Source organism: Bemisia tabaci, chromosome 2, assembly GCF_918797505.1.
Source record: "Bemisia tabaci chromosome 2, PGI_BMITA_v3".
In the NCBI taxonomy this organism is placed as follows: Eukaryota; Metazoa; Arthropoda; class Insecta; order Hemiptera; family Aleyrodidae; genus Bemisia; species Bemisia tabaci.
Window position 1 is genome coordinate 75,630,113 of NC_092794.1, and position 25,551 is coordinate 75,655,663.

Consider the following 25,551-nt stretch of genomic DNA (forward strand, 5'->3'; position numbering starts at 1 on the left):
ATAAAATTACTGCTCTAGCAGCTTCAAATTTATACTTTGATCTCTGATTCATCACTAAATGACACTCGTGCGGTGTCATTTATCTTTAATCAGTTCAAAGCTATTTCGACAATGAATCATCAAAGGTCCGATCGAAGAAGGAATTTTCTGGTGAGTGCTGCGGCTGAACCGACATCACAACTCTACTTTCGAAAGCATCAACCAAGACATGATCATTCGTCTGGAAGGGGAAATGTTTTGCAACTCATCAGCAGGCCGATTATTGAAGGCTTATAGCAACCCGACAAGACATCAATTTCCGATATATTGCATGGAGAAGATAGGGCTATGTCTTTTCATATCGGGCTGACATAATTTCAATAATCGGGCAGCTGGTAGTTTAACAGGTATGATTTGTAAAGTCACTTAGGTATCACAAGTTATGTATCACAAGTGATGTCGGTTCAGCTGCAGCACTCACCAGAAAATTCCTTCTTCGATCGGACCTTTGATGATTCATTGTCGAAATAGCTTTGAACTGATTAAAGATAAATGACACCGCACGAGTGTCATTTAGTGATGAATCAGAGATCAAAGTATAAATTTGAAGCTGCTAGAGCAGTAATTTTATCGGACAAGAGTGACCGTCTAAATGCAAAATCCACTTATGACAGATCTCAGAAACTTTGCATCACAGCAAGGAGACATTAACAGAATATCTACACACCAAATTATCTACGCAACTAGGTGAATTTCTTTGGTAAATTATTGCGCTTAAGAGAAAGTCCTGACTGTAGAACACAAGAAATAATACCTGTACCGATAGCGTAACTGTGTATATGCACTACAGTGGTCACTTGTAAAGAACAGACACGAACAAACACTTATGACAAACATTGAACAAGAGAGCAGAACTGGATTAAGTAACTGTAGTCTCTGATGTAGTTCTACACTGCGAATTTGAAGAGCCATAAGACACACATCAGATGTGCAAGTAATCACTTGGTTTGGGCCAAAGAAACCTCGAACTACATGAGATCATATCGGTAAAGCTTGAGAGGTCAAAAGGCTATAATACTAAATAAATGGTGAACTTCTAACTCTTGAATGAATTCAGGACCACATACTTAAGACAAAGAAACTGCAAAACATTTGATTTGAGGCGAAAATGAAAAGAGAATGGTCAAAAGAAAGTTAAAGAAGTAAGTCTGGGCTTGGACACTGGACTTGTAAGACTGATTTTCAGAATGCACCTTAAAATGAGCCGATAGGCCGTGGCTCCTGGTTGTAAAATACGATGAATATTATTGCCAAATGCTAGGTTGAAGTCGAAAATGGATTTAAATTAATTAAAATCAAGAGATTTCGAGTTGTTTGGATCATTTGTGTTATCAATCTTCGTTTGTTTATACGACCCACACACGGCAGAGGCATGCAGAGGTACCTCGCCGGCACGCCGGGTCATAAGTGTGGCCACCGCCGCGCCGGACGGATAGAATGGGCGCCATTTTGAGATGGCCCAAGCGGCGCGCGTTTAAATGGGAGCCCAAAATACGGACTTTTGGACTCGTATTTCGTGGGTTAATATTGCTCAAAAAAATCGGGGAAAATTCCTGTGAACTCTGTGCACTCTCTAGTTTCCAAAAATGCAAGAATTACGAATTGTTGAACAAGCTCATTACCCATTTTTTTATTGCATTAAACTCGCCGATGGATGCTGATCTAATGTTATTGATCTGCCAACTTTCAACGAGCCACCGTTTTTAGTCCAGGAATTATACGAAAGTTAAGAGAAAAAATTAATAACAAGCTGATTTTGGGCATAGTGAGTCCTTATGACCCCCTGAGTCCCCCAAAAAAAGTCCCCATCGATAGGGCGACGGCTTTGGATTTTTTTTTGGGGGGGGGGGGAAAGCAAGTCCCCCAAAATCGGTTTTTCGGTCATAACATGAGAACGGTTGCTCGTATCACTACGTAAAACACCATTTTCTGAATCCTTCTAAAATTTTGAAGCAACATGCGAGAACCCCGGAACATCGTAATAAAAAGTACTCATGAAGAGGGGGTATTTAACCTTGTTTCTCAAAATAAAAGAACAATTTAATTTGGGGAAAAGGCTACAAATAAAGAAAAAGGAATAAACAAAACCCGGAACGTTTCAAAATGATTACAATTTAATTTTCAACCGGAAAATAAATTAAAAACAAAAACGAGCCGTCGCGTCGCTACGCTGTTATTGCGAGACTGAGACTGATTACCAGTTAAACAGACTCGGCACAGTGCAGCAAAATCAAAGCACACAAGACAAAGATTACAAAAAAGGATGGAAATTTAATCACCAGCTCCCTCTGGGAGAAAAAACTGGTGATAAGAGGCACAGAGACCATCAACATCAGCGCGGTAATCACAAAGTTTGTTCCTGCGCTTCAAGATATTCATCATTTCGAGGAGAAGACGCGGAAAATAACGCTTTTCGGAGGCTATAATTTTAGCCCCCCCGAAGTCAAAGCGATGCACCTCTGCATCTTGGTGGTGCTGCAAGGCAGTCTTCTCCCCTTTCCCATATCGATGTTGAGAAAGCCTCTTTTTTTTAGTACCTGGGATGTCTGTCCTACGTACCCGACTTCACAATCCTGACACTGTACGTAGTAAACGACGCCAGCCACCAAGTCATTAGTTCTTTTTGATTTCAAATTGGACATTAAAAAACCGAGATCGTTATATTTGGTATGCACAACCGAAAATCCATACTTTTTTAAAATATTTGCTAAGCTTTCCGACAAAAGGGGCACATATGGCAAAGAAATCAGTTTGTCAAATTTTATTTGACCCTTTTTACATGCATAATTTTGGTGTTTTCCACTTCCTTTTTCCCTCAACACTTTTGAGAATTCCCGATCAACAAGAGTGCTAGGGTAACAATTTTCAAGCAACAATCTCTTCCCTATCTTTATAGTTTCTGAGAGAAACTGATGGTCGGTAAGACGCACAATTCGCTGCGCTAAATTGGTGACAACATTTTTCTTGTAAATTTCAGGCTGCACAGAAAGGCAATTTAAATAACGCCCTGATGAAGTTGGCTTCTGGTACAATTGGCAAACAGCTAAATTACCCTCACGATGGACCGACAGATCAAGAAAATTAATTTTGCCATCAATTTCCTCTTCCAGAGAAAATTGAATGGCAGGATTTCTAGAATTGCAAAATTCAAGAATAAGTCCCGTATCCTGTTTGCAAACCATAGAAAAACTGTCATCAACATATCTTTTATAATTCAAAATAGGGAAAGGTATGTTAGCGTGCAAATCATCATCAAAAAATTCCATAACAATTTCAGCCAACACCGAAGAGACACTGCCACCCATAGCAAGGCCACTAACTTGTTGGTAAAAGGTGGAATCAAATTGAAAAACAGTTGAATTTATGCACACTTTTAAACCGTATAGAAACTGCTCTTTTGGAATGGAGCAATGCTCTTGAATTTCATTCCACCGGCGCTCAACACATTCAAGGGCTAGATCAGAAGAAATATTGGTGTATATAGATTCAACATCTAAAGAAATAAAAATGTAGCCATTGGGCACTTCCATCCTGTTGATGAAGTTGTAAAATTCAAAAGAATTGGCAATGTGAAAATTTGATTTACCCACGATATTGAACAAAATTGACGAGTACAGTTTTGAAAGAGTGTAAAAAGGGCATCCAACGGAGCTAACAATGGGGCGCATTGGATTATTTGGCTTATGCAGTTTTATCAAACCATATATCCGTGACACCATGGCACCTGAGACTTTAAGTGAATTAGCTAGATGTTCAGAGATGTAACCTACCGCATACCAGGATTTTGCCAAATAATTATTTTTGGCCGACTGCGAGGGCACTAGTGAAGTGTTGATTTGTTTATACGTTGTACGATCGTCCAACAACGTTTGCATCTTAGTATTGTAGTCAACACTATTAATGATAACGGTTTTATTGGTTTTGTCAGCTAAAATAATTTTGATTTGAGGATTGTCTTTGATGAACCAAAAAGTGTGAATGATGTCACTTTTCAGGGTGCGCATATAAAAACATTCCTTAAAACGCCTGTTGGAACTGACATCGATATTTTCATGGCCTGAAACTCTCTTCGCCAAATAGATGTAATTTCTAATGACATGACGAACTTTACCTCTGATGATGTCAATAAACGTCATCAAAACGTGTCAATTGTTTCTCAAACTGATCATGCAGACTTGAAGCTCTGCTCTATGAAAATGATTCAGATTTAAAGTACAGGCCAAGTGGAGAAATAAATCGAGGGAGGGGGAGGGGGTGACCACTTGAAAAGTGAGCCCCCCCCCTCCAGCCCCATTAATGCCCCTCGGCGAAAGTAATGAGTAAGACGAGAAAAGTAGTGAGTACAGATTATGAATCAAGGAAATCATGAGGTATAATCTTGGTAGAAAATATTTTGTCTCCCCCTCGTCTCGACTCTCCCCCCCCCCCCCTGCCCCCCGTTTTGTTAAGTCGTCACGTTGTTCCTCTCTTCTTCGGAGTCGATTGGTTAGAGGATGAGCCCCTTCAGACTGGCGATTTCGGCTGGCGTTCGGATGTTGATGGTCGTGTCACGTGTGATCACATTCGGTGTTGATCATTCGAGCGGTGCGGTCGTGCTCTTGCCGGAGAAAAACTAGTGAAAATTCGCGGATGCTTTGACTTTCGAATCGTGCGTAAACGGGCGAAGTCCACTCATCGCGGTCGGACAGCGCGCGCAAGGCGCGGATGCCGTGCATAGCGGCGCGAAAACGTAAACAAGTGCGGTGATATCTTATGTCGAGTTCGCGTCAATTAGGCAAACACAATGTTGTTTGTTATTAGAAAGACAGTCGGTTCGTCGGCTGTGAAAAGTGCCTCGCCCGAGGAAGACTGGCTCTCCCCAGAGCGAGTCCGTTGAAAACTCAAACACCTACAGCGATGCAAAATGCTGAAAATATAAACCCCTTTCAGAAGAGTTCGATTCTTTCAAGATTGCCTCCTGGGACACCAGGGGAAAGCAAGCCCGAGGATAATGCTGAAGCTGGCGCACAACCCCTTCCGGACAGTGATAGCGGTTCGAATAAGGGGGAGGTAGAGATCAAAAAAGTAGCACAAGCAATCCTAACCACAGACCCTGAAAAAGTCAAGGGAGACCCTGCACTAAATGAAACGAAAAAATTGTTTGTTCTGCAGTCGATTTCTGTTGTTAAGTCGCTGCACAGTGAAAATGTCCTTGCAAAGAATTTTATTCAAGAGCAAAAGGCCCTCATGGATAAAATACAAAGTGATAGTAAAGCGATGCTGGCCGAAATTAAGGAGATTAAACTAAATAAGCCGCAACCTCAAGTGGACGACGGCTCTAAAAATAAGGGGAAGACATTCACGGCTGTCAACAAGGAAATTCCCCAACAAAACAGCGGGAAATTTGGAGCCCTGCTGCTAGATGCGGAAACGGATGATGATTCTTCATCAGGTGACTGGCCGAACTACAATTCAGATCCGGAGTATCAAAACAACTGAAGGACGGCGGCAAAGAAAGTTAAAAAAATTACAAAGAGGAAAAGGAAGCAAGATAAATACAGCCCGGACTCCAAAGACGCCTCTGGAAGTGGAGCAGACGTCCAAGCTACACAGGATAAGTCGAACAACTCTAAGTCTAGAGATAAGTCTAATACGTCTAATCCTAATGATAGGTCCCCAAAAATTCTAATTCTACCACCCCCTCCCATTAAAGTGGTAGGAATTAAAGACCATCAGGCGATTAAGCGATTCCTCAAAGAAGCGTCTGATAAAAATGAGTATGTTCTAAAAATTTAGGTAGTGAAACCTGGAAAGTAAAACCCTCTAACGATGAAACTTTCAGAAATATCTCTGAAAAACTAAACGAAAGAGAATAACAATGGTATTCTCACTCCAATAAAAACACTCGCAACATCGAAGTTTTATGCAGAGGTCCCCCCCCCTCCATGCCTGAAGACAAAATTGTCTCGAATCTCCTTTCAAAAAAATTGAACATTAAATTAGGTGTTTGCATGAGAAAAAGAGTAGAGAAAGAACAGAGAAAAAAATGAAAAAACAATTATGCCAATGGATCCGCCAGCTGATCCTCAATCTGCTACCCTCCTTCAAACTACCCCTTCGGTAACAAAATCTGAAATTCAAACCACAAATGCTAAACCTAACAAGGAATTCGAACTTATACAAATACCACTTCATCAACTTGATTTTGACCATTCAGAATCAATAAAAAACATCTATGAGATCAAAGCAATTGCTCATACTATTGTTCAAATAGAGCCAATGAAGATAGATAATAAGATAGTTCCACAGAGCAAGAGATGCCAGTGTTTTTCGCATACTGCCAACTTTGGCAGAAAAAATCCACGGTATGTCAAATGCGCAGGCAAACATTCATCTCCTGAGTGTCCTTTTAAAGATCGGATCTTTAATCCAAAATGCGTAAATTGTGGAGCAATCGGTCATCCTACGAGTTATCGCGGATGTCCCTTTGGAAAAGAATTTCGAGTTGCCCGAAAAAAGCAGCTCCAAGCTAAGAAAAATTCCCCTGATCAAAAAAGTTTTCCGAAACTAGGGAGAAATATAGCAACTCATGCTCCTCCAAAGAAATTAGATAGGACTTCTGCTCAAGCATTATCAGGCAATACAGCTAACCCTGCAACACAGGGCACAGGAGACAGTTCCGTCGCTCTGATCGGTGTTTTATTACAAACAATAGAAAGAATGCTCAGCTCAGAGTTCTCACCGAGAAAGTGAGTAAACTTGAAGCTAACCGGAAAAGATAAATAATTTCATTCTTCTAAACTGTGTAACAATGATTCATTTGACAACTCTTTAATACCTTCACAGGAGATCGAGCTTGTCATTGATTTCGATGATCTAGCAATAGTTCCAGCTCGAGTTAATGGCAAATCATTAACATTCTTGGCGTGAAACTGTGGCGGCGTTACCAGGGTGAAGGCCAAGGAATTCAATGTCACGCAGATGGATTTCAATGTGAACATAGCCGTTCTTTTGGAGATCTGGTTCACCAGGACCGACTATAAAAGGTACTTTGTTGATTAAATTGTAGAACCAAATGCATTTCAGGTTGTTGTCGTAAATATTCAAACTGAAATAGACACTTTTAACATAGCTTCTCTTTACACTCCACCCCGTAATGAAATCACAACAGATTATTACACTGGTTTCCTGAACTGGGTCCGAAGTATTTGGTTGGTGGGGATTGGAACGCTAAAAACCCCAGATGGGGCTCAAGGATGAGCCCCTCATAGAGGCTGTAAATTTGTCAGGTGGTAATTTTATCTCACGAGGTAAACCAACGAACTTTCCATCTGTGCCAGGTCATAAACCTGACTTGATCGATTTTTTGTGCATAAGAATATCAACCTGATCAATCATACATCTTGCGACACTTTAATGTCAAATAAAAAAGGGCACACAAAAATAATTTTAGAAATTTTTACCGACCCAATTCTCGAAAATCGCTCTCCTGCACTTCGCTCAAAAAGAACTAACTGGGAAAAATTTAGACAGGATCTTGAAAAAATTATTGATAATAGCGTTCCAGTCCTCTCTCCAGCAGATATTGACAGAGAGACGGAGCTGCTGGTGGAAAACATTAGATCATACGCCTCAGCTAATACACCAGTTGCATCAAACAATATCAAGCCCTATGCAATTCCAAAAAATCTCCTCAAGCTTATCCGTCTTAAACGGAAAGCAAAAAGAATCTCAACAAATAATTTCCAGAAGATAACTCAAACAACGATAGATTAAATGCAATAGTTAAAAAAAGAATGAAAGAATTTCTCAACTTTAATTGTGAAAAATTTATTAATTCGCTATCTCCAACTGCCAATAAAAATTACTGATTATGGGCAGCCACTAAATACCTGAAAAAACCAAAGCAACTAAAATTTCCGATCAGCGAGCCTGATAAAACTTGGGCAAATACTGACGCAGAAAAAGCGGAAATCTTTGCAGATCACTTCAAAACAGCTATCCAACCTCACAGGGATTTGGAAACACTAGCAGACTCTGAATTTCTACCTGTAGCTCCAACTTAGAGTCGGAGCAGAGGGAGATGTCCACATTGAAACCCCGAAAGGTTAAAAAAATTCCACCAATAAAAATCAAATCTATCTCTCCCTCAGAGATCTCGAAAGAAATAAAAGGGAAGATTGTAGCAAAGAAAGCACCCGGTTTTGATAAGATCTCCGGTCTCATTCTAAAAAACTTGCCTAATAATGCAATAATGAAGCTGACTGTTTTATTCAATGCCGTCATATGTTTCAAATATATACCATCCCAGTGGAAAATGGTAGAGATTTTCGTTCTCTTGAAACCAGATAAGCCTCGTTGAAGCTGCATCATATCGGCCAATTTCTTTGTTACCTGTTATAGGCAAACTGTTTGAAAAGCTTTATATTAAAAGGTTGAATGAAATAGTTTCTAAATAAAATCTGATTATTGATGCTCAATTCCGCTTTCCAGCAAAGCATTCAACGGTAAATCAACTTCACTGCATTACTATATTCACAGAAGATTCTCTCGAGAGGGGAGAATATTGTGTGACAGTTTTTCTGGACGTAGCGCAGGCATTTGATCGCACGAGCGTCTCATCGAAAAGCTTTATGAAATGCTCCCATGCAAGCATGTGGAGCTCCTGTCTTCCTTACTTACAGGCAGACAATTTCGAGTTTGGTACAAAAATACCACCTCGGGGTTCAGACCGATTAGGGCGGGGATTCTACAGGGTTCCTGCCTTTCCCCCTCCTCTATTCCCTTTTCACCACAGACATCCCGCAGTCTGGGAGAGGGGGGAAACTGGGAGTTTACGCCAATGATACGCTCGTTCTAGCAGCGTCCAAGAGTTACAGGGAGGCGTGGCACAATGTACAATCTCACTTTGATAAAATACACCACTGGACAAGCAAAGACAAAACAAAATTAAACGCAGCAAAATCGGTAGAGACAGTCTTTACTAATAGACCCTATACACACATTCCTCTTCTCTTCGGAAAAAACGAAATCCCTCGTGTCACTGTTGCCTGCTATCTCGGCCTCCACCTGGACTCCAGGCTCAAGTGGGGGGCGCATATAAAGAAAAAAGTTGCACAATTGCGGCTTAAATTCAGCGATATGCAACGGCTAATAGGCCGAATATCTAAGTTATCCTTGCAAATCAAATTGCTCCTCTACAAGTCAATGTAGAGGCTCATTTGGAGTTATGGTTGCCAATTGTGGGGTTATGCAGCCATGTCAAATCTAGCTAATATCAAAGTAGTTCAAATGAAAATCTTAAGAGGTATTGTTAAAGCTCACTGGTACGAGAGGAACGCAGATATTCGCGCTGACCTCAATATTGACTCTGTGGAGTACATAACCAAATTGTACAACTCTGATGAAATTCGGCTACATTGGCACCCCAATCCTGAGTATAGCTTTTAAAGATATTGTATATATCTAAAGAGTTTATTAAACTAATATTTTGTGCATATATATATATATATACAGGGTGGGCCAGAAGTTCCAGGACGGTCGGCTAACTTTTGAACGGTTCGAGATAGATAAATGAAACTTTGGGAATGTTCCTATCTCAAAGGGGACCATCTTTTGGGGGAGTCAAAATTTTGGTCCCCCCTAAGGGAGGGGGCGGGGGGCCCCCAACTTTTTTTTTTCAAATGGCAACCCCTATCATGTGATACCTCATTCGAAAGACCATAAAAAACTAAGAATTTTGGCGCAAACCGCAGATCAATATCTTAATTTTTGACCGAGTTATGATACTGTCAAAGGTCAAATTTGACCTATTTTCAAAAAATCACAACTCCGGTTCAAATTATCGTAAAGAAAAAAATAAAACGGGAAAATTTACTAAATTAAGTTCGCTTTTCTGTAAAAATTGCAGAAATCACTTCGAACTAATTTTAAGGGGGGGTTCGGACCCCCAAATTCAAGGTAATTCAAAGGTCATTCAATTTTCCCGCGAAATAAGCCAATTTCCCATAGATTTGCCTCCACATTATCTCAGTAAGGTCAAAATCAGTTTAACATTACGTTGGGCAAGTCCCCAAAGTTCAGGAATAGTTAAAAAAACGCAATTTAAGGTAATTAAATTTGACCGTTTAAATTGGGTTTTTTTTAAAAATTTCTGAAATTTGGGGACTAACCCAACGTAATGTTGAACTGATTTTGACCTTACTGAGATAATGTGGAGGCAAATCTATGGGAAATTGGCATATTTCGCGGGAAAATTGAATGACCTTTGAATTGACGTATTTGGGGGTCCGAACCTCCCCTTAAAATTAGTTCGAAGTGATTTCTGCAATTTTTACAAAAAAGCGAACACAATTTAGTAAATTTTCCCGTTTTATTTTTTTCTTTACGATAATTTGAACCGGAGTTGTGATTTTTTGAAAATAGGTCAAATTTGACCTTTGACAGTATCATAACTCGGTCAAAAATTAAGATATTGATCTGCGGTTTGCGCCAAAATTCTTAGTTTTTTATGGTCTTTCGCATGAGGTATCACAAGATAGGGGTTGCCATTTGAAAAAAAAAGTTGGGGGCCCCCCGCCCCCTCCCTTAGGGGGGACCAAAATTTTGACTTCCCCAAAAGAAGGTCCCCTTTGAGATAGGAACATTCCCAAAGTTTCATTTTTCTATCTTGAACCGTTCAAAAGTTAGCCGACCGTCCTGGAACTTCTGGCCCACCCTATATATATATATATATATATATATATATATATATATATATATATATATATATATATATATATATATATTCTTATGGATTAGGAGTTGTTGCACCATGCAAGATTTCCGGAGTTGTTGCACCATCGTCGAAACCCGTATATATAACGAGGGAGGGAGTGAAAACATTGTTGCCCGTTTATTATAAAGACCCAATTTCGATGATTGATCAATATATTCCTTAAAAATTATGCATTTGCAACTTAAAAATCCGCATACGTACTAGGAGTTATTGCACCATGGTGGAAGCATTACGTAGTAGGAGTTATTGCACCAGGTGCAAGTACTCCACTGCCGGGATTTATATAATCAACATACTTCAGGTTTTGATGATATCAACCGTTCATTTTAAAGAAGAATGTTTAATAATATTTTTTGAATGGTGGTTATTTATTTTTAAGCAAATTACAAAAAAAAAAATCTAAAATTAAAAATGCTTGGAAACGAAGATATGGTTTTCAATAACGATATCTTCTATCTGTAAAATTAAATCTTTAAGATTTTTTTGTCCTCCTTCGATCTCGGAAATTACAAACTTGCAGATTTGCCAGCACCCGTTACTTATTCGAATCGCATGCCCGACGTTGCAAAATTTACCTTAAACTGATAATGACTTGGTTTTGTCTTTGCCGCCAGACGATTTATCCTCCTTCAATCTCGGCAATTTTCGGACCAATTTACACCGTATTTTTGCAAATGAAAACTCTTAGTCTCTAAATGAACCACCACCCCTCGGTTTTTCGATTTGCGCAACGGACGTTGCAAAATTTACCTCGAATTCGTTACAAAATACTTTCGTCTTTGTCGCAAGCCCGCTTATCCTCCTTCAATTTTTGCAATTTTCGAATTAATTTTCCTCTGATTTTTGCAAATGCAAGCTTTAGGTCGCTGCATGTACCAACTACCCTCGGTTTTTCGATTTGCGCAACCGACGTTGCGAAATTTACCTCGAATTGAGGACAAAATATGTTCGTCCCACCCGCCACTAAAAGTTTGTCCTCCTTCCATCTCGATAATTTTCTGACCAATTTACCACGGAATTTTTGCAAATGCAAGCTCTTAGTCTCTGAAAGTACGAACACCCCTGGCTAATTCGATTTACGCAACCGATGTTGCAAAATTTACCTCGAATTGGTAACAAAATACTTTCGTCCATGCCGCCAGACCGTTTATTCTCCTTCAATCTCGGCAATTTTCGGACCAATTTACACTGAATTTTTGCAAATGAAAGCTGTTAGTCTCTGAAAGTACGAACACCCCTCGCTATTTCGATTTACGCAACCGACGTTGCAAAATTTACCTCGAATGGGTAAAAAAATACTTCCGTCTTTGCCGCCAGACCGTTTCTCCTCCTTCAATCTCGGCATCTATTGGACCGATTTACCTCATATTTTAGCTAATGATAGGTCAGTGTATCTAAATGTACCGACACCCCTCGGTTTTTCGATTAGCGAAACCGACGTTGCAAAATTTACCTCGAATTAGTAACAAAATACTTTCGTGTATGCAGCCAGACCGTTTATGCTCCTTCAATCTCGGCAATTTTTGGACTAATTTACCTCGGATTTTTGCAAATGAAAGCTCTAGGTCTCTAAATTTACCAAAAGCCCTAGGTTTTTCGATCTGCGTGACCGACGTTGCAAAATTTACTTCGAATTGTTAACGAAATGTGTTCGTCTCTCCGACCGCTAAGAGTTTGTCCTCCTTCAATCTTGGCAACTATTGGACCAATTTACCTCGAATTTTTACTACTGAAAGTTCTTAGTCTTTAAATGTACCAACATCCCTCGGTTTTTCGATCTGCATGACCGACGTTGCAAAATTTACCTGGAATTGATGGGCACTTATTTCGATTTTGCCACTTGGCAATTTGTCCTCCTTCGATATCAACCACTATTCGACCGATTTACCTCGGATTTGCTTTAGACGAAAGCTCTTGGGATCTGGATGAGCCATAACTCTTAAGTTATTCAATTTTCATGATCTTCGTTGCAAAATCTCCCTCGGATCGAAAACGACACATTTTCGCCTTTTTGATATTTTTCAAAGAGTGTATATATTCTATAGTAGTCAATTACAAAAATTTCTTAAAAAAAAAAATTCTCGGGACTGAGGACATGGGTCTTAAAAACAAACTGTGGCAAAAACTCTTACGATCAGCGACATGTTTTCTTATTTTTCCTTCAAACCACCTTTTTTAGAGGAGTAGGTATGTCTTCATATTGATCGTTTATTGAATCGGAGCATTTTTTTCACCCACTTAAAAAAAAGTCTAATCGCAAAAATAATTTTGACCAAATATATGGAGTATTAAGAAAGCTGCGGCCAAAACTTTTGCGATTAGCGCCCTTTTTTCTCATTTTTCTAATACACCGTTGATTTCAGAAGAAAATATTCTAAAATATCTTTAAAGAAGTGTCAAAGGAGGGGTTGCGACTTGGGCCGAAATCGGCCACTCCACGGAATTGAGAAATTTTTGGATTTACGGCAGTTGACGGTGCATATTTGACAGAAATAATTGAGTTTTGCCGATACCTACTCACGTTTTTTGGCTGCGAAACAGGGGCCTAAACATGGCACCAAAGGCGAAAATACGAGGGTCATCCAAAAAGTAAGGTTCCCTACCTTGTATATATCTTCCGAATGAAAAGAGATAAATCAAATCGGTAAAAAAGACATTATTAAACATACTCTAAGCTTTCAAACAAGTTCAAGTTTTTGAAAATCGGTTGAAGGGTTTCCGAGAAAACTTAATTTTACTGAGACAACCTCCTGTCGCCGCGTGCCCACCTCCGGGGTCAGGATGCGCGGAAAGTCGATTATCTTAGACTCGGGTTATCGCCTCTAAACATCAAATCAAAAAGGACTTTGAAAGTTTTCATTGAGTAGACTGTACCTTACTTTTTAACGTAGTCTCCGCATCTTTTTTGACATTTCTGTTATCATTACAGTAGCTTTTTGACGCCTTCCGCGTAGAAGCTCTCGTCTTGGCTACGAAACCAGTCATGGACAGCGAGCTGCACCTGTTAATCAGCTAGAAATCGCTTTCTACCGTGGAAGTATTTCAGCTCGGGAACAGAGAAGTCACCTGAGGCTAAATTGGAAGAGTTCGGAGGATTGGGGGAAAATTTCCCCACACGAAGCAACTGATTTGTATGTGCAGATCGCTGTCAATGACTGGTTTCGTAGCCAAGACGAGAGCGCTTCCACGCGGAAGGCGTCAAAAAGCTACTGTAATGATACCAGAAATGTCAAAAAAGATGCGGAGACTACATTTAAAAGTAAGGTGAAGTCTACTCAATGAAAACATTCAAAGTCCTTTTTGATTTGATGTTTGGAGGCGATAACCCGAGTCTGAGATAATCGACTTTAATCCGCGCTTCCTGACCCCGGAGGTGGGCACGCGGCGACAGGAGGTTGTCTCAGTAAATTTAAGTTTTCTTGGAGACCCTTCAACCGATTTTCAAAAACTTGAGCTTGTTTTAAAGCTTAGAGTATGCCTAATAATGTCTTTTTTACCGATTTGATTTATCTCTTTTTGTTCGAAAGATACAAGGTAGGGAACCTTACTTTTTGGATGACCCTCGTAGCTGAAATTTCGCGTTTTTCGCGGCTCTACCTCAGATTTCGACCTGGGCTCAAAGGTGACGAATGATGAGCTTCGAATATGGTGTCAAGGACACCTAGACACGTAACATACTTGAATATGATCAACCGTCGCCTCTGGGCCCAACTCAAAATCGAACTTTTCCAACTTTTTAGCTTCCAACTTTTTCACCGTTTTTGCCAGGCGTATTTCGCGGATAGCGCCAAGCAGCGGACTCGAGCAGCTTTTCCGACCGGTAAATCGCACTCAGCGGGTCATTTGCAAGCGAACATGCTTGTTTTCAGCTTGGCGAACATTCGGTTTTGACCCTTAAAATTTAGTCCATGTAACCCCTGTCAATTTTTCTTGATTCTCGTCCAGAGAAAAAATTCCGAGATTTCAGTCGGATCCTAAGTAGATGAAAGTGCTGGATCGGTTGCGCACAATCCCGCGGCTCTGCGGGGCTTCCTGAGCCGAGAAACAGCGAAAAACTGGTCTGAAACGAGTGTTTCTTGCACGTTTTTTACCGTTTTTGCCAGGCGTTTTTCGGAGATAGAGCCAAGCAGCGGACTCGAGGAGCTTTTCCGACCGGAAAATCGCACTCAGCGGGTCATTTTCAAGCGAACATGCTTGGTTTCAGCTCGTTTGGCGAACTTTCGATTTTGACCCTTAAAAGCTATCGATTTTTAGGGAAAAATTATAAAAAAAATTTGTGGTGTGAAGAAAACTGCGGAAAAAATTTCTACGATGAGCGCCTTGCTTATCCTTTTCCTTCTAAACCATTGATTAAAGAGGAAAATGTCTGTAAATCTCCTTAAAGAGCGGAAAATTTAGTAGTGCGACCACTTACGGAAAAATCTAATTAAAAATATTCTTGTAACCAAAATTTCAGGACTTAAAAAGAGCGGCGACAAAATTGTTATCATCAACGAACTTTCTGATCATTCTTCTTTGAAACCGTTAATTTTAGGGGAGAATGTCAAGTGATTTTTTTATTGATCTGGAAATTTTGTTGTAGTTACTTACAAAAAAAAAGAAAGTATGTAAGGTTGTCTATAAAAAAGCGGGCCCGACGCAAAATCAAAGGCCGTGGCGCGGCAGCGTTAGATATTGCATGGATATTTGGACATGCAGAGATATTTTCGGGTATTTTCATACCCACATCGAAGGATAGAGCTCCATGAAAAACTTTAAAGATCTCACAAAGAAGAAAGACCCTACCTCGTGGACCGGGATCCGCCGATCAGAATCGAATCGCTTCCGACCGCAGCGCTATTTGGACCCTTAGTAAAGGTCAAATTAATTGAAGGAGGACAATCTCTTAGCGATCGGAGAGACGAACATATTTCGTTAACAATTCGAGGTAAATTTTGCAACGTCGCTTCGCAAATCGAAAAACCGAGGGGTGTTGGTACATTTAGAGACCTAGAGCTTTCATTTGCAAAAATCCGAGGTAAATCGGTCCAATAGTTGCCGAGATTGAAGCAGGATAAACGGTCTGGCGGCAAAGACGAAAGTATTTTGTTACTAATTCGAGGTAAATTTTACAAAGTCGGTTTCGCAAATCAAAAAACCGAGGGGTGTTGGTGCATTTAGAGACCTACAGCTTTCATTTGCGAGAATCCGAGGTAAATCGGTCCAATAGTTACCGAGATTGAAGGAGGAGAAACGGTCTGGCGGCAAAGACGGAAGTATTTTTTTACCCATTCGAGGTAAATTTTGCAACGTCGGTTGCGCAAATTGAAAAAACCGAGGGGTGTTGCTACATTTAGAGACTAAGAGCTTAATGTTAAAAAGCCTACGCTAAAACTGTGCACTCGGAGTCTTCCAACGCGCCTCATTTACATGTTTGTGAGTTTTTCGATTTTCAAAAATGTTAAGCTCTTAGGCCCCCCCCCCCCCTCCAGTAAGGCATACTGGAGTTCAAAATTTTCAGTAACCATTTTAGCCACGTTAAAGCCGTTGTTTGGCTGAATTTTTTGACATGTCACACTTATGTAGTAGGGTTAGCTGTGATTTCTCAAAATTTTGGGGCATCAAACCGCTCGGGGGCAGTCAATTTTGAAAATCATTTGTAACCATCTTACCTGTGCAACTACGTCCGGTACTTTGAGTCCTTGGACACGCCTCACTTACACGTTTTTGAATTTTTCGATTTTCAAAAATATTGAGCCCTTAGCCCGCCCCCCCCCCTCCCATTAGGGACACTGGAGTTCAAAATTTTCAGCATGCACATTGGCCACGTTAAAGCCGTCGTTGGGAGGAATTTTTAGACATGTCACTCTTATATAGTAGGTTTAGCTATGCCTTTTCAAAATTTTTAGCTTTTAAGCCCCTTGGGGTTAATTAATTTCAAAAATTATGTGTAACCTCGTAAACCACTGGAAATCGCTCGGAACTATGAGTTTTGTTTACATACCTCACATTAGCACTTCATTGTATTTCCAATTTCCAAAATTTTTAGATCTTACGGACCCCCCCCCCCCCCCCCCCCCTCGGTTCACTTTGGGCCGATAAAGGGCCGATGTAAGCATTTGAAAGAACATGAGGGAATTGAATCACGTTACAAAAAATAAAAAAATAAATAAGTAAAAATTGATACATAAAAAAAAAAATAAGTAAAAAAAATAAATAAGTAAAAAAAAATAAATAGGTAAAAAAATAAATAAGTAAAAAAATAGATAAGTAAAAAAAATAAATAAAATAGATAAATAAAAAAATAAATACCTACCTAAGTAAAAAAGAAAAAAATTAAAAAAAATAAAAAAAAAAAATTGCCCACCACTAGAAAATACCGTACTTTAGTATGCAGGCAATTCTGGGACAACTCTGGAACACTTTAAAATTAATATAGAGGGCACTGCAGTACAATCGGCCCCTGGGTGCAAGTTCTCCTACTCTGGGAAGCTAAATGGTGCAACTATTCCCCCATGGTGCAACGACTCCGTCATGGTGCAACGACGCTTACTCCATATGCGCTCAAGTTGCAATAACTCTTAATAAAATGGCTGTAATATTTATAGGAAATTTACCTTATTTATTCAGCTTGCAGCCACATAGCTATGCTTGCCTATATAGGTCATACCAAACGCTACCTAGGGGAACGAATACGGTCACACAAGTATGACAAAAAGGAGAAAACTGCTTTGCACCAACACAGCCAAGAACAACAGCACAGTTTTAACTTCAAAAATCCGGAAGTACTTGTCAGGGAACCCAATTTCAGGGCAAGGCTGTATCATGAAGCCATACAGATTAAACGGTGCTCAAACTCCATTAATTTCAGAACTGACACCGATGTACTGGGCACGGCGTACAGTGCTTTCTTCTGATTGTTTACGTGTGCTATCTATTTACTCCTCGCGGTGACGGGCTCTCATTGTTTATAGTCAGTTTTCAAGCAGTTATACGAGTCGGAGTTTCGTGGTGGCCACCGTTGTAGTTTTAGTTCTCGTGTTTTTAAAAGTTTTTATTTTTCCGCGTAGACATTCGACGATTTTAACATTTCGCGTGGACAATCGATCAGTTTTATGAATAGTTTTTAAGTTATAATGTGTGCCTGCCTGAGGATGCCCCCCATGCGGGGCGAAACGTTGCGGATGCGTAGGAACTAATGTTTCGATTTTTTATGGCTGCAAGCTGAATAAATAAGGTAAATTTCCTATATATATATATATATATATATATATATTCTAATTTCATGGTTATTTTATGTTTAATAAAGCGAACTTCATGAGTTGTTTAACCGTACATTTATTTATTTTAAACAAAAAATTTTTAATGCGACGTTTCGGTGCTTATTATTCGCACCATCTTCAGGCAGAGACTGAGGCGACAAAACAAGGAAAAACGAGAAATAAACACCTAGTCCTCCGACCCAACACGGTCAGGGAAGAGAGGAAAAGATAATTACAATCTAACGAACATTACAAACATTGTTGCCTGAGTTACAGCTATTAATAAATGGTCGACAAAACAAAGGGTAACAATTAAAAGGTATCAGTGCCTACCAAATAGTCCTCAAAATGGGAAAATTCCGTCCGTGAATTCAGAGCGTTGTTATTTTTGAGGATGCTTAACCCTTCTAAATTTAAACGGACCTGCTCATTTTTCTCTTGTTTTAGCACCCTGGTGTTATCATAATCAAATTGATGGTTTGTTTCTTTTACGTGCTGCTTAAGTGCCGTTTTTTCATGCTTATTAAACTTGTGTCCGTCAAGGCGCTTATGTACATACTGTGAAGTCTGCCCAATGTAGACCCCTGGGCACCCTTTGCATGGGATTTCATAAACCACGTCGGACATTTTCTCGTTTGGGATTTTGGTTTTTAGAGCTGATTTAAACCCTTTCAAATTACACTTATTTGTTGTTACTAGCGATAATCCAAATGGTTTTATTGCGGCACTTAATTTTTCAGAACATGAGGACAAATATGGTCCAACCACCGTCTCTTCTTTTTCCCTATTTTTGCGAGGGGGGAAACCGTTGTAGCAAGAATTTATTACCTCTGCAAAAATTGACTCGATAAGTGACCACGGGTAACAATTCTCAATCAACAATTGCTTTGCCTCTTTTATTTTGTCTTTTCTGAGCAAAGGATGTGTCAACAAACATACACGCGTTGCAAGATTTTTTACCACATTGATTTTTTGTGGAAGTGGTTGCACAGACAAAAAATTGAGATATCTACCAGAAAATATTGGTTTTTTAAACCATGACGTGATCAATTTCCCTCTGTTTTTTATGACAGTGACATCCAAGAAATTTAAAGAGTTGTTGACTTCACGCTCGAGTGTAAATTTGATATTGCTCGAAAAATTATTGAAAAAATGGAAAACATTGTCAAGATCATCTTTGTGACAGCATAAGATAATATCGTCTGCAAAACGTTTATAGAATAGCAATTTATAAGGGAACACTTGAAATAATTTTTCTTCAAAGTACTCCATTACCAGGTTGGCAACATTTGCGCTTACTGGTGACCCCATTGCCAAGCCGTTTATCTGCTTGAAGCATTCTTCGCCGAAAGTGAATACTGTTGACTCTAAACATGCTTTAATGCCGGCTAAAAATTGATCCTCTGGCAACGTTGTATGGGGAGCAATTGTCATCCATTTTTCTTTAATAACATCAAGGGCTAATTTTATCGAAATATTTGTGTACATAGACACAACGTCTAATGAAGCTAAAACAAAGTCATCAGGTATATATATATATATATAGGTCATATATATATATATATACTAATGAAGGAGGTTGACTAGTTGCACCGAGTTTTAGTCAGCTATCACACGTGACACGACCATCAATGTCTGAATAACAGCCGAAATTGCCAGTCTGAAGGGGCCCATCCTCTGACCAATCCACTCCGAAGAGGAGAGAAACATCATGACGACTTACAAAAGGGGGGGGGGGTGTCGAGAAAAGGGGGAGAGAAAATATTTTCTATCAAGATTATACCCCATGATTTCCTTGATTCATAATCTGTACTCACTGCTTTTCTCGTCTTACTCATTTCTTTCGGCGAGGGGCATTAATGGGGCTGGGGCTTAACTTTCCAAGTGGTCACCCCCTCCCCCTCTCTCGATGTATTTCTCCACTTGGCCTGTACTTTAAATCTGAATCATTTTCATAGAGCAGAGCTTCAAGTCTGCATGATCAGATTTGAGAAACAAAGTTAACCACCCCCTCTTCATGAGTACTTTTTATTACGATGTTCCGGGGTTCTCCCCCCCCCCCCTCTCGAACTGTGGCGAAGAATGGTAGTCATTGAGCCAACAGTGATGCCAACAGTTAAGAGTGACATAAAGCAGCATTTGTCATTGGACAGCCGTGAGCGAACATTTCCTGCAGAATAATCGTCAAAAATATGCCTTGAAATGATGTTTTTGCAATTTTGGGGAGCACTGAAGGGCTATGGAAAATTGAATCGTATGTCGCTTCAAAATTTTATAAGGATTCAGAAAATGGTGCTTTACGTAGTTATACAAGCAATCCTTCTCATGTTATGACCGAAAAACTTCTTGAACAATCCCCAGTTAAATTTCGATAATTCCTTGACTAAAATGAAGGTAATGCGGCGATAAAGAGCCACAGCGCATTTTGGTACATTGTGATCAGCAGCCATTACTGCCAAGCGACAGTCTCATATCAGATTCCGCATGCCTTTTCTTTTCACCGTCCAAATCAGTATCTTCCTCTCTCCCTCTCTCATTCTTATCAGACAGATACACGAGGATTGTGCAAAAATGGTGGTTTGTAGAAAGTTGACATAATATCAGCATTCATAGACTAGATTAATGCAATAAAAAAATTGGAAATCAATCAGAGCCCACATTCTTGCAAGGAATGTGCAGGGTTCTCTTCAAGAGCAGATTATGAGAGAATTATGAAAAAGACACATAATTACCTTCAACAGCTGGGGCCGGAATCAAGGCTAAAGTCTCATAGAGTCTTAGACGAACCATGGCGGCAGGAGCTTTCAGATGTTGACCATAAGTTTTTACTATAGATGATATGCTGAAAATGAAGAGCAAAGTCATTACAAAGAGTTTACAGCACAATGGGTGCCGCAACAGAGGACAACGGTCCAACCTTGTGGGAAAAGTAGGCCCGGTTAAATCAGCTGGTTTTTTGATATGTTGTAGATCTTGTCCCACTGATCAAAAGTGTCAATGGTATTTCTTCCTATATCAAAATTATACCCCCCATTTTGGGGGTCGAAGTTCACAATTCAGCGTATGATTGGTGGTTATGACACCCACGTTCATTCGTGGCATTTGAGATTCTCTACTGTTTTGTAGAGTCTATTCTATCTTCTGAATAGGCTAGAGACCATCAGAATTAAAAAACTGAACCATGTTGCCATATTCGGGAGGGGGGGTTAGGGTGTACCTTATTATTTTAATTTTGCGAAATTCTCCAAAAACATGGCATAAGTATCGGTTTAATACGATTCGCGCAAGCCAGTTTCACTACTCGAGGTCGGTCGCAACCTGCCCCCCCCCCCCCTCCTGGGGGCATATTCTGAGATGTATCTCGGTCGATCTTTCAAGATACAGTCGGAATCATTTGCATAAAAAAGTCCCCAAAATATGGCAAAGGAATTTGTTTAATGCGACTCGCTGACGCTGAAATTGGTGGCGTTAACAACCCCCCCCCCCCCCCAGGGTGTACCTTATTTTTGAGTTTTGCGAAAATCATGTTGGTCAACCCCTAAGATTTCTATGTAGTGTCTAAATGAACTCCCTAAAAGGAAAAAAATTTTAACCCGTGCTTCAAAGGGCCTTCCTTTTCATTGGTGCATTTGACGCGGCATCAAAAAGCGGCACGCACTCATGGGCCTTGTCTTCTGCGCTCCTCGATTATTCATTCATAGAATTAATACAATGCTCCCCCCCCCCCAAAAAAAAAATGAAAATTTACATATAAATTACTGATCGCCATTTCTAATTGATGCCGCGTCAAATGCACCAATGAAAAGGAGGGTAAACAGAGTCTTACTGATACATGCAACCTTCAATAATTTCATATGAAATGAAAAAAATTATTCTTTCTTCCGTTTGGTGAGACTCATAGGCGAGCTTGAATTTTTACTGTCTGGAAACTCTCTCCTGTTCGCAAACTTTCTTCTAGTCTGCTCTCCTCTCCTATGCTGCAAGAAGAGGCTGCTTCATGGTGGATATTATGCCTACTCGTTCAGGTTTTCGCCGAAGAATTAAAAATGCTTTATCCTCGTCATTTTCCATGAGATCTAGAGCATTGCTTAGAGCAATATTGAATATCACTTCGATTTTTGCCGTAAAATCAGTCTCCAACTTCTCTTGAACCGGCGATCAACGGCTAGCATTTTTTGATATGCGCCTCCACTCCTTATAAAAATGTAATTTTTTTTAAAACCATGGACACTGTATGTATTACACGGATTCTACATTTTTCATTCCATATTGGAATTACCAGATCAAAGGTTATCCACGCACTGTCATTCACATTCATATGCAAACACTTCACATGATAGAAATACACTTGGAGCCCTTCCCGAATTTAAGGCAATTTTCTTTCTTCAACTTTTCCAATTAAATTTACAATAAGTAAGTAAGTAAGTAAGTAAGGCCGGGCTGGCCGGCGAGGCGCCCTCAAGGGGCCAAGGCAACTGGCAACTGCCGTCGTGCACCCCGAAGTTGGACCGTACTCCTTAACTTATCTTCGTACTATTGACACATGGAGTATCAATTATATTCCCGCAAGGCTCAGCGGCCGTCTGATAGCCAACGGAAGGTCTTATCAAAGACTGTGGCAGACGCTGCAGAGCACGGACTTTCGGAGCACGGCCATGCCTCCACCGAGTTGGACTGTGTTGTTGCAATCTACACTGATAGGTAGCGCTGGCAGTCGCGCACACTACGAGTGATAACCGATTTTTCACAACCCAGTCGAACAGTGCAGACGGATTACTTACTGGGTGACTATGTCCCTCCCGCACCCTGTAACCTCGAAGGGTCAGGGTATTGGAGTGGCATAGTCATCCACAGTCACGATGACTGACATTTGAGTGTCCTCAAATATCAGTCACCTCCGGGGATTGAACCCGGGACCTCAGTGCTGGCAGCGAACTGCCTTGACCACTACACCACTGAGGCTGACTTTAAATTTACAATAACCGCATTTGATCGCGTAAAGGGCTTACTGTTCGACAACATCGCACATATCTTTCTAATTAGTCATATACCAGTGGTTTCCGGTACTTCCCGTGGGTGAGGATTTTCTGTTTTGATGATCATCAGATGTGTTGAAAATAGCAGCTTTTATTTCTCGGAGATTTTCAGGGCTGTTCTGTAGTTACGGCAAATTTTCCCCACTTACACTCCTACTCGTATAAACTATTTGTCACTCTTTTCATCACTTCCTTGTATGGCTCATATTTCCTCATCTATATTGGTAAAGCATAATGCATTTTCATTATGGATAGAAAATGTGGATGGTTTTCCACCGAATATCCCCCTCCCACCCCGCCGTCCGTTCCTCTATATGCCGGTGCAATGCCGCGATGCGTAACCCTGCGCGCGCGCTCAGCGCCGGCCCATAGCCTCACGTCGTCATTGGGCTGTTTGTGACCCTAGGCTTCAAGATACGCCAAAACCGACGAAATTTTTGCCGAAAGAACCGTAACTTGCGATTTTCCCTCAGAATTGATATGTCGCTTGCCAAAATTTTTGAATTTTGGATTTAGGCCCTTCGAAGCACGGGTTAAAATTTTTTTCCTTTTAGGGAGTTCATTTAGACACTACATAGAAATCTTAGGGGTTGACCAACATGATTCTCGCAAAACTCAAAAATAAGGTACACCCTAGGGGGGGGGGGGGCAGGTTGCGACCGACCTCGAGTAGTGAAACTGGCTTGCGCGAATCGCATCAAACCGATACTTATGCCATGTTTTTGGAGAATTTTTTATGGCAATGAGGCTGACTGCGTCTCGATGGGTCCATCGAGATCCTTCCTAATGGCAGTCCTTACGCAATACTTGATCAAACCCTTAATGCTTTCACTGGATTAAGGGAGGCGAGCTTGCTGTTTTTTAATTCGGATGGTCTCTAGCCTATTCAGAGGATAGAGTAGACTTAACAAAACAGTAGAGAATCTCAAATGCCACGAATGAACCTGGGTGTCATAACTACCGCTAAATTGTCATACCGCTGCTGATCACACGCTGAATTGTGAACTTCGACCCCCAAAATGGGTGATGAAACTTTGAGATTTGAAGAAACGTCCATTGACACTTTTGATCAGTAGGTTAAGACCATTAATATATCAAGAAACCAGCTGATTTAACCGGGCCCACTTTTCCCATAATGTTGGACCAGTGCCTTTCCTCTGAGGGAGGGGTGATCATATACAAACCAAAAAAACAGGGGAGCAATCCATGAACTTAAATGTACTTCTCGTTAAAATTTCAAGCATTGGATTTTATAATTTTCCTCTCTTTTGAAAATTATTCTAGCAAATATTTCTATAAATAAAATGAATTAAAATTCAATTAAATTAAATTTTAATAAGATTAAAGATAATAAAGATAACTTCAATGAGATTAAGATTTAAATAAGATTTCAATTTAAGTGATCAAGATTTCCTTTAAAACTCTGCATAAGCTTGAGAAAAACGTACTTGAGTTCTTCTTAAGCAACTCAAACCTTAAGGACAGGATCCACGGTGCTTGCTGATGATTTTGCTGATATTTTGGGATCCTGTAGTCTTAAGGGAACTAAAACACTTACGATGACCGTTTCCACAACTGGGCTTTACAAAAGCCACGATTAATTTTTAAAAATTGAGAGTTTCGACTTCCAAAATCATGAAGAAATATCGTCATATCATCTTATCATCATAGGAATATTTGACGAAGAGGCATTTCAGGTTGGATGCGTTTTTCGCCTAAGTCCTGACTCTCAGGGGAAGGGTAAAACTGAATGAATTAAAAGCAAGTTTAGGATCCCGATAAGTTCAAGTTACATCCAATACTATAGGTTTCTACATTTTACATTCTCTGTTTTTTTCTGGTCAATGAAGCTGGATAAAAAATGAAATCAAGTGTTTTAGACGAGACAAGAAATTTTTCTGCTAGGATGGGTCTGCTAGCATCATACATAACCTGTACGATACTTAATAAAAAAAAGGACTACTACTTTTAACTCACCCACAAAAGTGATCATTTGCATACGAAAAGTAATGGCACAAACGTTGTTTTTAAAGTGAGCCAGGAATAGTGGTTTTTTTATTGCATAATGTAGTCCAAGTGCGTTCTTACGGCACTGGTATCAGCCTTTGAAGTTTTAGCAACAATTCAAAATACTAGCAAAAAGCTTGTGACTGAAATTAAGGGTCTGCATGCTTCGCAATAATTAGTGATTTTGACAGTTGATGATTCCTTCACTTGAGTAATTTACCGGAGCAATAGATCAGGAAAGTTTCAATCAACATAATTTGATCAAAAAAAGAACCAATTTTTTTCACTATTTGTCCATTGAATCCATGTCAATCAATTCACGTTCTTTTATTTTGATCCAATCATGTCAATCTCATATTCTTCTTCTTTCCCTTTTCATTTTCATTTTCTTCGACTTCTTCTTTACTTTTGCTTATTCTTTTTCTTTCCTCCTTCAAAATCTTTCTCATTTCTCCTTTTCCTTGATAACAAT

At 39.9% G+C, this 25,551-nt stretch overlaps 2 protein-coding genes across 2 annotated transcripts in view; one reads left to right on the forward strand and one right to left on the reverse strand.

Moving 5' to 3' along the window:
* LOC109039674 (HEAT repeat-containing protein 5B) overlaps window positions 1-25,551 on the reverse strand; it is a gene marked incomplete at its 5' end in the record, with an annotated part of 181,965 nt that overhangs the window by 96,543 nt on the left and 59,871 nt on the right. Inside the window, 1 exon segment of the mRNA XM_072296271.1 lies at window positions 20,769-20,878. Within this exon segment, the coding sequence (XP_072152372.1) occupies window positions 20,769-20,878 (110 nt within the window).
* The window catches only part of LOC140223879 (uncharacterized), a 33,968-nt gene continuing 12,910 nt past the window's right edge, over window positions 4,494-25,551 (forward strand). The window contains exon 1 of the mRNA XM_072296308.1: window positions 4,494-7,064. Coding sequence (XP_072152409.1) covers window positions 4,936-5,517 — 582 coding nt within the window. The 5' untranslated portion in view covers window positions 4,494-4,935 and the 3' untranslated portion in view covers window positions 5,518-7,064. The remainder of the gene's footprint in view (window positions 7,065-25,551) is intronic.